Consider the following 15,119-nt stretch of genomic DNA (forward strand, 5'->3'; position numbering starts at 1 on the left):
CATAAAATCTGAAGCAGGCTCCAGTCTCTGAGCTGTCAGTGCAGAGCCCGACGAGGAGCTCAAACTCACAAACCACGAATTCATGACATGACATGAGTCTGAAGCTTAACCGCCTAAGCCACACAGGTGCCCCTAGGCTCATATCATTAAAAATTCTTGCTCTAAAAAATAACTCCTTGCTTCACCTTGAGCCTTCCCCATGTCACTTAATGACAATTTCATGTTTACTGTTGCTTAGGCCAAAATCTTGGAGTCATCTGTGATATATTGAATTGTATCTCCCCCTGCCCCCCAAATTCACATATTGAAGTCCCAATCCCTAGAACCTCCTTATTTGGAAATAGGGTTGTTCCAGATGTAATTAGCTAGGATGAAATCATGAAGATAGGCCCTAATCCAATATGGACAATATCCTTGATAAAAAGGGGACATTTGGACACAGACACCCGCATACAAGAGAATGCCAATGTTAACATCAAGATAGCCATCTGCAAGTCAAGAGGAGAGACCTGGACCATATCCTTCCTTCACATTAAAGGCAGCAACCTCAGAAGGAACCAACTCCATGGACACCTTCATCTTGGAATTTTAGCCTCCAGAACTGTAGGACAATGCATTTCTGTTGTTTAAGCCTCCCAGTTTGTGGTGCTCTATCACAGCAGACCCAGCAAACTCGTGTGTTATTTTGGACTCTTCTCTCTCACACCCTGCACACACTCTGTCAGGAAATCCAGTGATTCTTACTTCATTACTACCTAGGATCTGACCATTCCTCGCTCCCTCCACAGCTGCCACCCCAGGACAATGCATTTCTGTTGTTTAAGCCTCCCAGTTTGTGGTGCTCTATCACAGCAGACCCAGCAAACTCGTGTGTTATTTTGGACTCTTCTCTCTCACACCCTGCACACATTCTGTCAGGAAATCCAGTGATTCTTACTTCATTACTACCTAAGATCTGACCATTCCTCGCTCCCTCCACAGCTGCCACCCCAGCCCAAGTCACCATCTTCTCTTGCCTGCATTATTGTGACGACCTCCTAATTGGTGTATTCAAACCCAAGTCAATGTCCTTCCTCTTCTCAAATACCTGATGAGGCATCCTAGTCATACGGGTAGGATGAACAATTTTAAAGGAGAGGACAACGCTTTCCTAGTTCTACATGAGAAAGTCCCTATTAGAAGGGCAGTGATTGTATCCTCTGCTCTGTTTGCAAGTCCAAGGATTCTCCTGTTGATATTATCTTTGGGTAGCCACTTCTACTGATTTATGTGTCGCAGTGGGTTATTGCACTGTGTAGGAAGCCAAGCATGGAAACACCACAGCTATGCTGGGAAGGATGTAGCTGATCTCAGGCTGAAACCCAAATGCCCAGAAACCAACAACTCTGAACACAGAGTAGGAGAAGGAGCTAGATGAAGGTCAAGATTCAGATTTATATTTTCAGATAAGAGAGTAAGAGAGCTTGGAATAGAAGATTCTGCCTCTGTGCCTCCCCTGTTCTTCATTTCCAGCCTCAGTTATTTTATTAGGCTCACCTTGTACCCCCTGCCCAAGTCAATGTCCTTCCTCTACTCCAATACCCGTTGAGGCATCCTATGCACTCAATAAAAGGAAAACCTTGGAAGGAACTTCAAGACCTGATGTAATCTGTCTTCTCCCCCAATGGACCTTCTGGAATTAATTCCCACTGCTCTCCTACTTACCAAATCTGTTCTAGTCACACCGGTTTCCTTGCTGTTTTTTCAACACATGAGCTCTTGCCTTGGGCTGTTTGGCACTGGCCATTTCGTCACTGCATTATTATGATGACCTCCCTGCTTTCACTTCTGGCTCCTTCAACTACACCCACCCAGCATTTAGAGTGATCCTCCTATTGTCTCTCTCTCTCCCATTCACCAGGTTAGCTTGTACATATCCTTTGACGCTTTGTTCAGTCACATCCTTCTTTCTCTAGGAAGCTCTCACTGAGCCCTCCTATCCTTCCAACTTAAGCTAGGCTATGATCCTTCCTGTGTGTTCTTTTATCATTGAACTTTAATGAAACATTCTCCATATTCAGTGGTCTGTTTATCTGTCTGCTGTCCTCCCCATCATACGCATCTGGACGGTGCCTTATTTATCTGTGTATTTGTATCCTTAGCATATAATACATAGTACCTTGCATGTAGTAGGAGTAGGATTTTGATCAACATTTAATCAATGAATAGGTGAATGAATGAATGAATGAATGAAATGGCAGCCAATTTCAGGGTATGGCCAGCCAGGTGCTTCTAGTGGAAACTCAAGAAGTCTGTTAAGGAGGTGAGAAGTTGGCAACTTTCCAGAGCAAAGTCTGATAGTTTTTTTCTTGGTAAGGGTGGGGTTTGACGTTGCTTTAGATTTAGGGGAAGGAAAGAGCCTAGGAAAATATGAAATACGACCGTGAAAGTACTTTTTCATCAATTAATTTTTTAGTCAGTACACCCAAGTCAACAAAAATGAAAAGAGGCAGCATTCCAGAAATGTTCAAATGATTCAATGCAATAATCATGGTTTATCAACAGTTCTTTTACTGTTAGGTCTCTCTGGGACCCACGAATCTTAAAGGTAGGATGTGCGAACTGCATATGGGAAGATTCCAAGGTCATTTCAGTTCTCTCTAGGCTACATAAGTTCCAGCCTCCCCTTCCAGAAAGGCAAAGATCATGGAAGGTTTTACTTGTTCACCTCTGGGGATTGTGGTAGAGGTGGGAGAAAGACAGAGGGGCATGTCCAGCAGCGAAGGTACTGGCCAAATGGACGGGAGACTGCATAAGCAAGTCAGGAGTGGAAAGGGATTTCTCTTTCTCTCTCTCATACAGCAGAAGGCAGAGGGATGGTGAAAGGAGCCCCAAGCTGGAGCTGGGAGACCTGGGGTCTAGTCCGTGCTGTGCCACCACCCCCTGGTACAACCCTGGACAGTCACTTAGCTTTTCTGCCTCAGTTCCTTTATCTGTAGAATGGCTAGTTTGGGCTAGATGATCTCTGAGATCCTTTTCAGCTTTAGAAAGTTGTGCTTCTGTGTAGAAGTCTGGTCCTTGGCACAGAGCTGGGAGTGGAGGTACAGATTTGCTAGGTTACCAAGAAGAGGCAATTGGAGCAATGAGTTGTGTAATAGCTAAATCAGTTGTGAAGAAGCAGACTATGTACCAAAATGAATTGTCAACAGCTAAATTCAAAATTATGATTCATTTACATTTGTTTGATTCCATTTCCCCTTATTCTGTATTTTAATAGATAGTAATAATAATTGCTATCATTTGTTGGGTACTGACTTGGTGCTAGGTGTTGAGGTAATTGTTTTACATTTATTACCTGATTTAATCTTTATACATAACTGCATGAGGTACCTATTATCCCCATTTTAGAGATGTGGAAACTGAAAAATTATGTGCTGGTAAACATTTAACAAGTGGCAGGAAGCAGAGAAAGCCCTGATTTGCAAAGGTTGCTGATTTCCAAGGTGTAAATACTCTCACCATGACCTATTTCAAGTTACCAATGAGAGGGAGTTGGGAAGAGAGGGGAAGTGGTACACCATTATGTAATATTTTCACTGTACAGATACAATAAACATAAGTATCCTCAAGAGTATAGGAAATAGTAACATGTAATAAAATAATTAGAAAGTGATGAGTTTGAGAATTCACTACCTTTGTTAATATAACATTTAAGTTTGTATCACTTAATTTTTAACATGGCTGTGTTTAACACAGGCTTGCAGAGTTCCTAAAAATTTAACAAGTTGCGCTTGCAAGCTGATATAAACTGGCCTCACACACCACTGAAAATGGTGCTAAGACAAAGTAACTTGCCTAAGATCACACAAAAAATGTCCGGGTCAAGATGATAACCTTGATCCAACTAATTCTGAATACCAGGCTCTATACAACTAGACTATCATTTGTAAAACTGTAAAGTGCTATATACTGGATATAGTTTAAAAAATGTTGCCTTTTTTCTATTTGAAAAAAATATTATGTGGTCATTAAATGTCATTAATAAGAAGGAGTTCTAGTAGGAAAACAGTCATGAATCAGAAAAACCACAGTGCAATTTCTGCTTTTCTGGGTCCGATCTTGTGCCTCAGTTTCCCTGTTAAAGGAATGCTTTATGACTTGCCTGAATTATACTTCAAACTGTGTTGAAAAAAATAGACTTCATGAAAATCACTTTATATTTCTTGTAGCTAGGACTCATCTAAATTTAAATGGTTGTTATGAGTTTGAGTATAACTTTATGCTAGCCATATTGAAAATAAAACATAAAGAAATATAACAAACATCTACTGTTAATATCCATAGCTAAAAAGGGGCGCCTGGGTGGCTTAGTCGGTTAAGCGTCCGACTTTCGCTTAGGTCATGATCTCGCGGTTTGTGGGTTCGAGCCCCGCGTCGGGCTCTGCGCTGACTGCCAGCTCAGAGCCTGGAGCCTGTTTCGGAGTCTGTGTCTCCTTCTCTCTCTGACCCTCCCCTGCTCACGCTGTCTCTCTCTCTCTCTCTCTCTCTCCTAGAAATAAATAAAAATTAAAAAAAATATATCCATAGCTAAATGCAATCTCTGTAGGCAAAATGTATAAGGATGTTTATTACATTCAGCAGTAACAAATGAAACACCTGGCAGCAATTTTTAGATCTTGAAGAATCGGATGACAAAATGATGAGTCTTAGGGGACTAAGATCATGTTTCGCACTCCTGAAAAAAGGTTTGGAAAAATTTTAGGGCTTTCTGAAAAGCCAACCTTCTTTCAGTTTCTTCTCTGCTCCCTAACTTAGGACATGACTTACATACAGAATTTCATAAATTCTTCACAAAACTCTACTTGGGTCTTTGGCCCCCTGTTGAAGCCTGTGGTTACAACTGTAGTTATAAAACCCTAATCTAGCTCAATAAATCTAGACAAATCAAGTAGCTCTGTGGATCATTGTGTTGTAGTAAGAAGGTATTATGGTTGTGATTCTCTCACTTAAAAGGGAGATAAAGCTCTATTACAGTAGAGGAGAAGCTGTGAGCAATTTGGCCATTGAGGAAAAGAGCAAGATGGTGTACTCTAAACAAGGATGATGAAGTTCAAGAAGGGTCAAGCCTACTTCTGTAGATCACAGCTCTGAGTCACTGTGCAGTGAGCGCACGGAGTTGGGATGCACACTTGCCGTCCTGGCATCTGGAGGCTTCACAAATCTTTTATTCTAATTCCCCAGACACTGGAAAATGAAACTTTCTTTTTTATGTTTGGCTATCCGATATTTTTAGACAAATACATCAATCTGTAACAAATGACCATATTGATTATTGTCATCCCCTCCACCTTTAGAACTATTAATTCTAATTTACATTCTGCAACAATATATTCAACAACTACTTGGTCTACTGACAGACAGTTGTTGTATCATACTCAGTGCCAAGCACCTGTGTGGGACTAGGAAGGGCATGACGGATAAGATGCTGTCTGTGTTCCTGGACAGGAATATTAAACATGTGTACACGTAATTATTATACAAGGGAGAGGATACAAAATTCAAACTGAGGGCTGTGGTGTTTGGTGCTCTGAGATCCAAGAGGAGGAAATAGTTCTATCTGAAGTGATCAGGGAGGGCTACCTAGGAGAAGCATGTTAGCAAACATAGAGGAAAGGGTAGCCATGAAGAATATATAGACTGGAAAATAGAGGGTAATAACGAGGCCTCTCTTTCTGTCACCACAGAGGACACAATATTTGAAAGCCTGTCAAGCCCTTTTAGCACAGACCCTGGGAAATGTTGCTATTTTAGAAGCTTGTGGCACATTTGAATGCAATAAAACAAAGTGTTCTGTGTTTGGGGGGAAAATCTTTGTCTTTTTCTCCAACAATTCATTCTACTTGCTAAGCCAGCCTTCTCTGAGGTCACCGGGAGGTCATGAAGGATATATGGATATGACTAAAGTCATTACATTACCCATTAGTCATTGGTTACAGTGTTGTTCGAATGAGAGAAACAGCTGGAAATGGTACAGGAACACAACTTGGGCAATGTTTACCCAAGATGGATATTTCTCGCCGTCATAGAGGTTCTGGCCCTACATACATCTCCTTTCTGTGTTGCTGAGCTAACTGATATTCAGAGACAATATTGTAAATAGTGGAAAGTGGAAGCTTAGTAAGATGTTATTCTCCCTGAGATAAGTTCCTTTCTTCTTTTTACCACCTTCCAGCAGCAAAGCGGGATGTGAGCTAGTTGTTGGTGCTCAAGCTTCAGTCTTCATTTCGAATGGCTCACTGACAACTCATTTCCTCCACAGACAGCTCTGTCCTGTTCTGCTCATGGGTTCAGACCCACCCAGAGGCAGCTGGAGAGAATTTCCAATGATCACCAAAACTTCTCTGCCCCCATCAGCAGCAGTAGCTGTCTGCTGGGATTTGAGATTACGATGGCCTTGGTGCGGCCAACTCCCCCAATTTCCTAACCAATGGGGGTTCAGCAGCAAAGAGCAGGGTGGCAGGGCTCCAGCTGGTATCAAAACTGAAGCCCAAATCACATCACAACTAAACGAAGAGAGATTAGATCCCAAGTTTCATAAGAATATTAAACACAAGATGCCGTGGCAAAGCCTGTTGTTTTAACATGGTAAAATATTTTGTTTTCTTTCCATTAGTGAGGGATTGTTAATTTCAGGCTTATATTCCCATTATTCCACTGAAGAGAAAGGACAAGTAATAGTTGGTTGGCCTAAAAGATTCTGGCAGAATATTTGAGTCATAAAGTATTAACCAAGCATCTTTTTGGACATTCTAAAATAAACTGTGTAGAGAACTAAGCATTTTATGCCAGGACAAAACTAAAACGCTCTTCTTAGAGGTTCCCCCACCCCTTTTCTGGACACAGTCTTATTGGTTGATAGCACCAAGCATTTGGCTGCAGTGCAAGGAATCACTCAGCTGTGGCTGATTACAGCTATAATTTTTTCCCTTGTTCAGAAAATCTTGTCATAAATATGTTTCTGAGACAGCAGGAGAGAAAAGGTTTGGGTTTTTTTGGTAATTTTTTATTTTTTTAATCTTGTGTTTTAGGGGAAGCCATTATTGAAATAATAGTGCCAGGGTAATATACCAGGGTCTGAGATAAAGGGGAGAAATTTAAGTGTTGTAAAAAAACAACTATTCCCATCCCTGGAATTGTGGGTCATATGGGAAGAGGTGGCCTCTAGCCTTGGCTCTGCTCAGATGATGTGACTCAAGACCATTCATACATTCATTCATTCAGCACTTAGGGAGCACTCACTCTATCTGAAACTGTCCCGCAATGGGGACACTGGGGACATGGAGAATAGATAAAGAACCTGTTCTTGGGGTGCCTGGGTGGCTCGGCTCAGTCATTTAAGCGTCTGACTTCAGCTCAGGTCATGATCTCACGGTACATGGGTTTGAGCCCCGCGTCGGGTTCTGTGCTGACAGTTAGCTCAGAGCTTGGAGCCTGCTTCAGATTCTGTGTCTCCCTCTCTCTCTCTGACCCTCCTCTGCTCAAGCTGTCTCTCTCTCTCTCTCAGAAATAAATAAAAACATTAAAAATGTTTTTAAATAAAAAATAAAATAAAATAAAAGAACCTGTTCTCAAACTACACTACTTCTCTGAATACTATTTCCTTATGTTTGCAATGTGAGGGATGCACTAGAATGATCTCTCAAGGTCTTCTGTCTCTAGGTCATGCATCTGTACTTCTCTATGGGGACACAATACACCCAGAATAACACTAATAGGAAAACTGGTATCCAGTATCACGTGCCAGACATTGTGCTAACTGACCATTTTTACATACACATTACCTCATTTTGTTTTCGCAAGTATCTCCTAAAACAGGTGTCATTAATAATGATAATTAACAAATCATTATATTATTATCATTAATTATTATATTAATATTAATTAGAATTGTTAATAATTTACCCATATGATAATGCCCATTTTACAGATGGGAAGACTAAGTGTCAGAGAGGTTGAGTTGCCTTTTGTTACAAATGAGAAAGAAGCGGAGTCAGACTCCAACCCAGCTCTGCTGATTCCAACCCCAGCCTTCTTCCCTCCTCTGATCTCCAGATTTTTAATGTTCATTCATCTCCCCTGGACTTTTCTCTGGGAATACTTATGGAAACTTACTCAAGAATCCCTGACAGTACAATACAAAATACCTCACTCTCGTCTTATGGGTCTTCTGTTAGCTTTCCCTCCCTCCTCACCTTTTCCTATTCATCCCAGGGGTGATCTTGCCACTTCATCCAAGTCCAAAGCTCTCCCTGCTTCGCTTTCACTGGTGCTTTACCTTCGACTTGGAATTGTTTTCGGTTTCATGTGTAGCCAAATTCTGTACTTTCCCAGACTTTATTTGTCTTACTCCTAAATTTAATTCATTCAGCCCCAAATAGTTGTCCAACACAGTAAGAAGTTAAAAAAGAGTATAAGATCATCTCCTTGGGGGGAATTAAGACATGCAGGTTATAGGAAAGAGTTATGGCCAAAATAAAGAGTTTTAGGCTTATAAGGGAAAGAGAAGGAAAGTAGCTGGAGTCATTGGAACTTGAGAAATAGTTAAGGCTTAAATAGATGAAAAGAGAAAGAGGCAAAGGGAGGTACAAGGTCAAACGAAGAGCAGAGAGGTCCACTGAGTACTGGAGAAGTAAGATGTCTTTCTGGCTAGAGCAGCTAAGTCTAAAGAACTATGGCATCTGAGGTGGGACAGTTGAAATGGATGTTATTGTTGAAGAATGTTCATCAGAAGGAACATTGGATTAAGAGTTTGAATATCTGTGTTCTCGTTCTGTCAATTTGTAATCTGGGGAACACTGATCAAGGAACCTGAGACTGTTTGCTCATCTCCTGGAGGCTACTTCAGTCTAGAAGAGAAGTCCTAGCTCCTTTGAACAGACTGCCTCTTCTTCTGCTGTTCCCACCTCCAGCCATTTTGTAATATGTCATCATGTTTGAGGAGTCACTTATAAGCTATGACTTTCATGACATGGTACAATCACATTCACTCTGTGAGAACTCTAACAGTGCTAAACATGCTTTCTCACAAAGATACAGAAGTTCAATAATACAATTCAAGCTATGCAAGTTAAATAATACTCACACGCATTTAGAAATGGAATGTTTCCCCTCCTAATTCAGTTATTTAACTTTAAGAAACTGAAATTCCTTAATTAAGTATTTTGGATTGCAACTTTAAGGGCTTGGGGGTTTCTGTTCTAACTTAACAATGTGAGGCAACAGTAAGATCTGAAAGCTTTCTTTTTAGTTATGCCTGGTTCAGGCACTTAGTGGTACCAGATAGGGTGGATAATCTCCAAGATGCTGATATGGATCAAAATGTGGCCAGGCAGGGTGCCTGGGTGGCTCAGTTGGTTTAGTGTCTGACTCTTGTTTTTGGCTCAGGTCATGATCTCATGGTTTGTGAGTTCAAGTCCCATTTTGGCTCTCTTCTGACAGCATGGAGCTGGCTAGGAATTTTCTCTCTGCTCCTCTCCTCCTTGCGCACACATGCACTCTCTCTTTCTCTCAAAATAAATAAATAAAAACTTAAAAAAAAAGAAAAATATGAGAAAACAAAAATAATGTTGGCAAAGATGTGGAGAAGTGGGAACACTCATAGCTTGCTGGTTGGAATGTAAAATGATACAATCACTGTAAAAAACATTTTGGTGGTCCCTTAAAACAGTTAAACATAGCATTACCATATGGTCGAGCAATTCTACTCCTACATATATATTCAGAAGAATTGAAAACTGGTACTCAAACAGATAGATGTACATGTATGTTCATAGTAGCACTGTTCAAAATATCCAAAAGATGGAAACAGCCCAAATATCCATCAACAGATGTATGGATGAACAAAATGCCATGTATTCATTCAATAGAATATTATTCAGCCATAAAAATGATTAAGGTACTGATACATGCTACACCATGGATGAACCTCAAAAAATTATGCTAAGTGAAAGAAAACAGACACAAAAGGCCATATACTATATAATTCCACTTCTGTGAAATATTTAGGATAGGTAAATCCATAGAGACAAAACACAGATTAGTGATTGCTAGGGGTGAGAGAAGGGGAGTATAAGGAGCAATTGCTCCTTATTTCTATCAGCAGTTTCCCGATAGAAATGTTTTGGAACCAGATAGAGGTTGTGGTTACATAAGCTCATGAATGGTTAAGGGCCCATTTAAGTGATTACTTTTATGTTACATGAATTTTGTCTCAGTAAAACAATTAAACGATAAGTTAACTAGACCTATTGTGATGATCATTGCATAATATATACATATAAGAAGTTAAATAGTAAAGAAATCAAGACTAGATTCTTTCCCTCTTATTTATGTCTGTCATATTTTATGGTTCCAATTTTAAAATATAGTAGCAACATCATGACATACCTTTGGTTATGACTTCTTTTGGGTTTTCTTAGCTGTCATGCTAATGAGTTCTACCATCATTTTCATATACTTTGTACAATTCAGATTTCAGTCCAAGGCTTCAGGAACATTGCGAACAGTTGCACTGGAATTATGCATCTGACCATCAACGACATGCCAACTCTGACGGATAACTGTATAAAAGTAGGTAGCTGCAAAGTACATTTTCTTCTCAGTCCTGTTTGATGCGCACATTTTCTAGTGGCCTGAATTATTGAAAAATATGAATGGGATTTTCACTTTAGCTGTTTTTAGAGTAAGAAAAAAATCATCTAAAAATCCATACACACACATACAAACAGTTGAACATTTGAATCCTTACATGCCCTAACACACTATTTCACAATTAGGATATTTTTGTTACAGAGACTATAACCTAAGCATAAATATTGACTTTTGTGCTACATGTCAGACTTCTAAATGTAGTGATTTTTTCAGCATTTCAGTTTCTCATATTTTCCCATACCTTTGTAACATAATTTAATTCTGATTCCTCTGCAGTACTCAAATGTGAGTGTACTAAAACATATTGAATAAATTCCCATTGTCTTTGAAATTAGGAAAATGTAATAGTTAATATGTCTGCTTCTGAAAGTATGCAGAAAAATAAATAACCTCATTGCTTTGCTAAGCTTGTTCTATACACTGTGGTAAATTTTATCCTCTTTTCTTCTTCTAAAGGCTTTAGTTGAAAGGTGCCCTCATATTACATCAATAATTTTCATCGGTGCGCCACATATCTCTGATTGTGCTTTTAAAGCTCTTTCTACGTGTAACCTCAGAAAGATCCGATTTGAAGGTCTGTGATATTAAAAATGGGGTTCAGCATTAATGTTTACTTTTACTCTGGTGGCATTACAAATATAATACTTGTCTTCTATTTTTTTTAAACAGGAAATAAAAGGATTACTGATGCATGCTTCAAATTTATAGACAAGACCTATCCAAATATCAGGCACATTTACATGGCAGACTGCAAGAGATTAACAGATGGTAGCCTTAAGTCACTTTCACCTTTGAAGCAACTGACCGTGTTGAATTTGGCAAATTGTATAAGGTAATGAGCCATTCAGTTATATGTTCAAGAAATATTGATTATCTAGAATGTGCGAGACCTTCTCCTCAAGGTGCTCATTGGTTAGTCGGGTAAACATGAAAAGCAGAAGTTCAAGTGGAGGGAAGTGCAGAGTTCTGGGGTAACACAAAGAAGGGGAACCCACCCCAGGTGGTCTTATGGAAGGGCAGGGTGATTGTCAGGCAAAGCTCAGGATAATTGGAATTATGGGCTCTTATGGGATTAAATCAATTCACAGGAACACTTATGGGCTACTTTTCTTAGTGAGGGTTCTCATGGCTAGTTCATTTAACAGGCCTTTCCCCAAATGGACTTATTAGTTGCTCAGGAGGAACCAACTTTACTGAAGTGTTTCTTCTTGAGTTGTGGTGAGATTTCTCCTTTGTGTGGATTCCCAAACATATGGACCGAAGAAGACAAACTCTTAATGAAATCCTTTCTTCAGGTGGGCTTTGGGCTTCTCCCTTGGTATTCTCAGGTGGTCAAGGGTCAAATTCTTGCTGAAAACTCTTCACTCGTGGATCTCAGCCTATTGTCCATGTACATTTTTTAATAATCTTATAGGGGCCACAGGCTGGCAAAATAATATTTGACTATGAAGTTGGCTAATATTTGTGAGAACATAGGACTACTCAGAGTAATAAGCTGAGCTACAAAAATCTTGACCCATGATCCCTATTATTAAAATGGGGAGGCACCATGGGTGACTGAGGGAACCGGATTTAAAATGGGAAAAATGTAGATTAGGAAACCCAGGCATCCAGTGAAGAACCCAGCAAGGAACTGAGGCCTCTTGCCAACAGCCACATGAGTGAGCTTGGACAGACCTCCCACCCTTAGTCAAGTTTTCAGATGACTAAAGTCCCAGCTGGAATCTTGACTGCAAGCTCATGAAAGAGCTAGGCTAGAACCATCCAGCTAGTCCACTCCCAAATTCCTGAGACCCAGAAGCTGGGAGGGAATAAATGTATAAGCACAAAGTTTGGGTTTATTTGGTACACAGTGATACAGAACACAGACACACACACACACACACACACACAGACACACACACACACACACTGTATCCTTTCTGTATTAATATGTGAAATAAAATTGAGTTTCGTCCTCATACTTCACTCAGGCTTCTGCAGGTTAACTAATTTTTTTAAAAATTTTTAAATGTTTTATTTATTTCTGAGAGAGAGAGAGACAGCATGAGCAGGGGAGGGTCAGAGAGAGAGGGAGACACAGAATCTGAAGCAGACTCCAGGCTCTGATCTAGCTGTCAGCACAGAGCCCAGTGCGGGGCTCAAACCCACGAACTGTGAGATCATGACCTGAGCTGAAGTCGGATGCTTAACCAACTGAGCCACCCAGGTGCCCCATGTTAACTGCTTTTAAAATAAATGGAGGTTTTCTATTTCTACCAGTATAGGTAACAAAACCTTTCAAATGAGTGCCACAATTTAGATCCTTGATGAAACATGCTTTAAATACACTGCTGAGAGTAAGAGAAAGATCCAATATCCAATATCCCGATTCTGTATCAACCTCTCAACAAATGCTCTCTGGGATGAATAGGGAATAGCAAGCAAACATAAAAGGGTGTTGCTGCTCTGAGCATAAACATTTATGTCAACGCCACCACTGAGAGAACAGCTCTGAGTAGGACTCAAGGTAGGGAAGCAGAACCTGAGACTTCCACCAGAGCTGGATCTCTTCAAGGCGAACAAAATGGTCTTAGGTAGATAGCACCAGCCTCCTGTAAAAAGTTAGCTTGAAGCTTCTCTGGAGGAAAGCATTTTCTAATTAGGCCTCCAAAACACCTACAGATTAAGAATAAAATAGAAGTGCTCACGATTAAAGATTGTTAGATGTACAAAGATATGAGTCATCAGAAAAAGCAAAATAAATTTTACCTTCAAATAATTCAGATTATTGGGGTTATCAGACATAGGATATAAGAAATATGTATAAAGTGTTTGAAGAAATTAATGGAATCAGAAATATGATCAGGGAACATTATATAACAAAAATAACTAGATTTATTTAAGAAAATAAAACTTTTAGGAATAAAAGATATAGCATAGTTATTGAAATGAAGAAACTCAATGGATTGCCAATCAGCAGATTAGAACTCACTGAGAAGTACAGAGATTGAAGATAATCTCTTCCATGATAGCAGAGTAAAAATTAAAAAAGATGAAAGATATGAAAGAGTGTATCATGAGGTGAAGGTATCAGAATTTCACAGACTTTTAAAAATTCATCTTTAAGAGATAATCCTAAAAGATTAACTTTGAGAGTCAGAGAATATACATTTTCCTCAACCACACATCACTCCTTTTTAAAATGGACTGTGCATGAAGTTTGAAAGCAAGTTTGGACAATTTTCAAATTATTGGTATCAACAAATTATATTTTCTCACTACAATGCTATTAAATTAGAAATCAGTAATGAAAAGATAAAATTGAAAACATATATATGATTTAAAAATAAAAATTCCAGGGTATCAGAATCACCTAAGGAGCTGAATAAAACTACATATGCCCAAGCCCTACCATACAGCTACTAAATCTGAATATTTAGGAATGGAATCCAGCTTGTGTATTTTTAAAAAAGACAACATGGATGCTTTTGATGCACAACCAGGTTTGGGACTAACTACATTAACCAATTAACTTGTACCATTACCTGAATAATCCTTTTCTGTTGATTTTTGATGCCTCCTGGATTATAATATAAAATTATATATACGTATACAAAAACATATACATACTTACACATATATATGTACATACACACATATATGAGTTATATAGATGGGTGTGTATATGTATATCTGTTTTCAGACTACCTTTTCTGTTCCATTCATTTATCCATCTTCTATCTAATCTTGCACAGTATTTTATCTGTCAAATGGAGAAAATAAGAGTATATACTCAGGATTGTTGTCAGGATCAAATATGATAACTCATGTAATATGCTTAGAATAGTGTCTGGCATATAATAAGCATTCAATAAATGTTATCTGTTATTGTTGCTTTATAATATGTTTTAATGGTCTAGTGGAATTATACTCTCCTTATTAATTTGATTTAACATATGAGTTGTTTTCCTATTTTAAAAGCTTTTATATGTCTGTGGTTATTGCTGTTTTAATTTATTCTTATATCCTTCTCAAGAATCCTCTTTATTTATTTTTAAAATTTAAAAAAATGTTTCATTTATTTCTGAGAGAGAGAGAGAGGGAGAGAGAGAGAGGCAGTGTGAGCAGGGGAGGGTCAGAGAGGAATTGGAAGCAGCCTTCAGGCTCTGAGCTAGCTCTCAGCACAGAACCCGACCCGGGGCTCAAACCCACAAATCATGAGATCGGACCTGAGCCGAAGTCGGATGCTTAGCCGACTGAGCCACCCAGGTGCCCCAGGAATCCTCTTTATTTAAAGACTGAATCCTCATTCTCTATTTTCAATCTCATTTATTTTTGATTCTTTATCCTTCTACATTTCAAAGGAGCTTTTCAAATATGCCTTCCACTTATTAATTTCATATTCTAAGAGAGTCAATTTTGGTTTTGATGACTTGAATTAGGTTATT

At 39.1% G+C, this 15,119-nt stretch overlaps 1 protein-coding gene across 1 annotated transcript in view; it reads left to right on the plus strand.

Moving 5' to 3' along the window:
* Positions 1-15,119, plus strand: part of FBXL13 (F-box and leucine rich repeat protein 13) — a 196,979-nt gene that overhangs the window by 128,742 nt on the left and 53,118 nt on the right. The window contains exons 13-15 of the mRNA XM_039239125.1: positions 10,510-10,608; positions 11,146-11,263; positions 11,359-11,521. Of these exons, the coding sequence (XP_039095056.1) occupies positions 10,510-10,608; positions 11,146-11,263; positions 11,359-11,521 (380 nt within the window). The remainder of the gene's footprint in view (positions 1-10,509; positions 10,609-11,145; positions 11,264-11,358; positions 11,522-15,119) is intronic.

Source organism: Hyaena hyaena, unplaced genomic scaffold, assembly GCF_003009895.1.
Source record: "Hyaena hyaena isolate Hyena2069 unplaced genomic scaffold, ASM300989v1 scaffold_152, whole genome shotgun sequence".
NCBI lineage: Eukaryota > Metazoa > Chordata > Mammalia > Carnivora > Hyaenidae > Hyaena > Hyaena hyaena.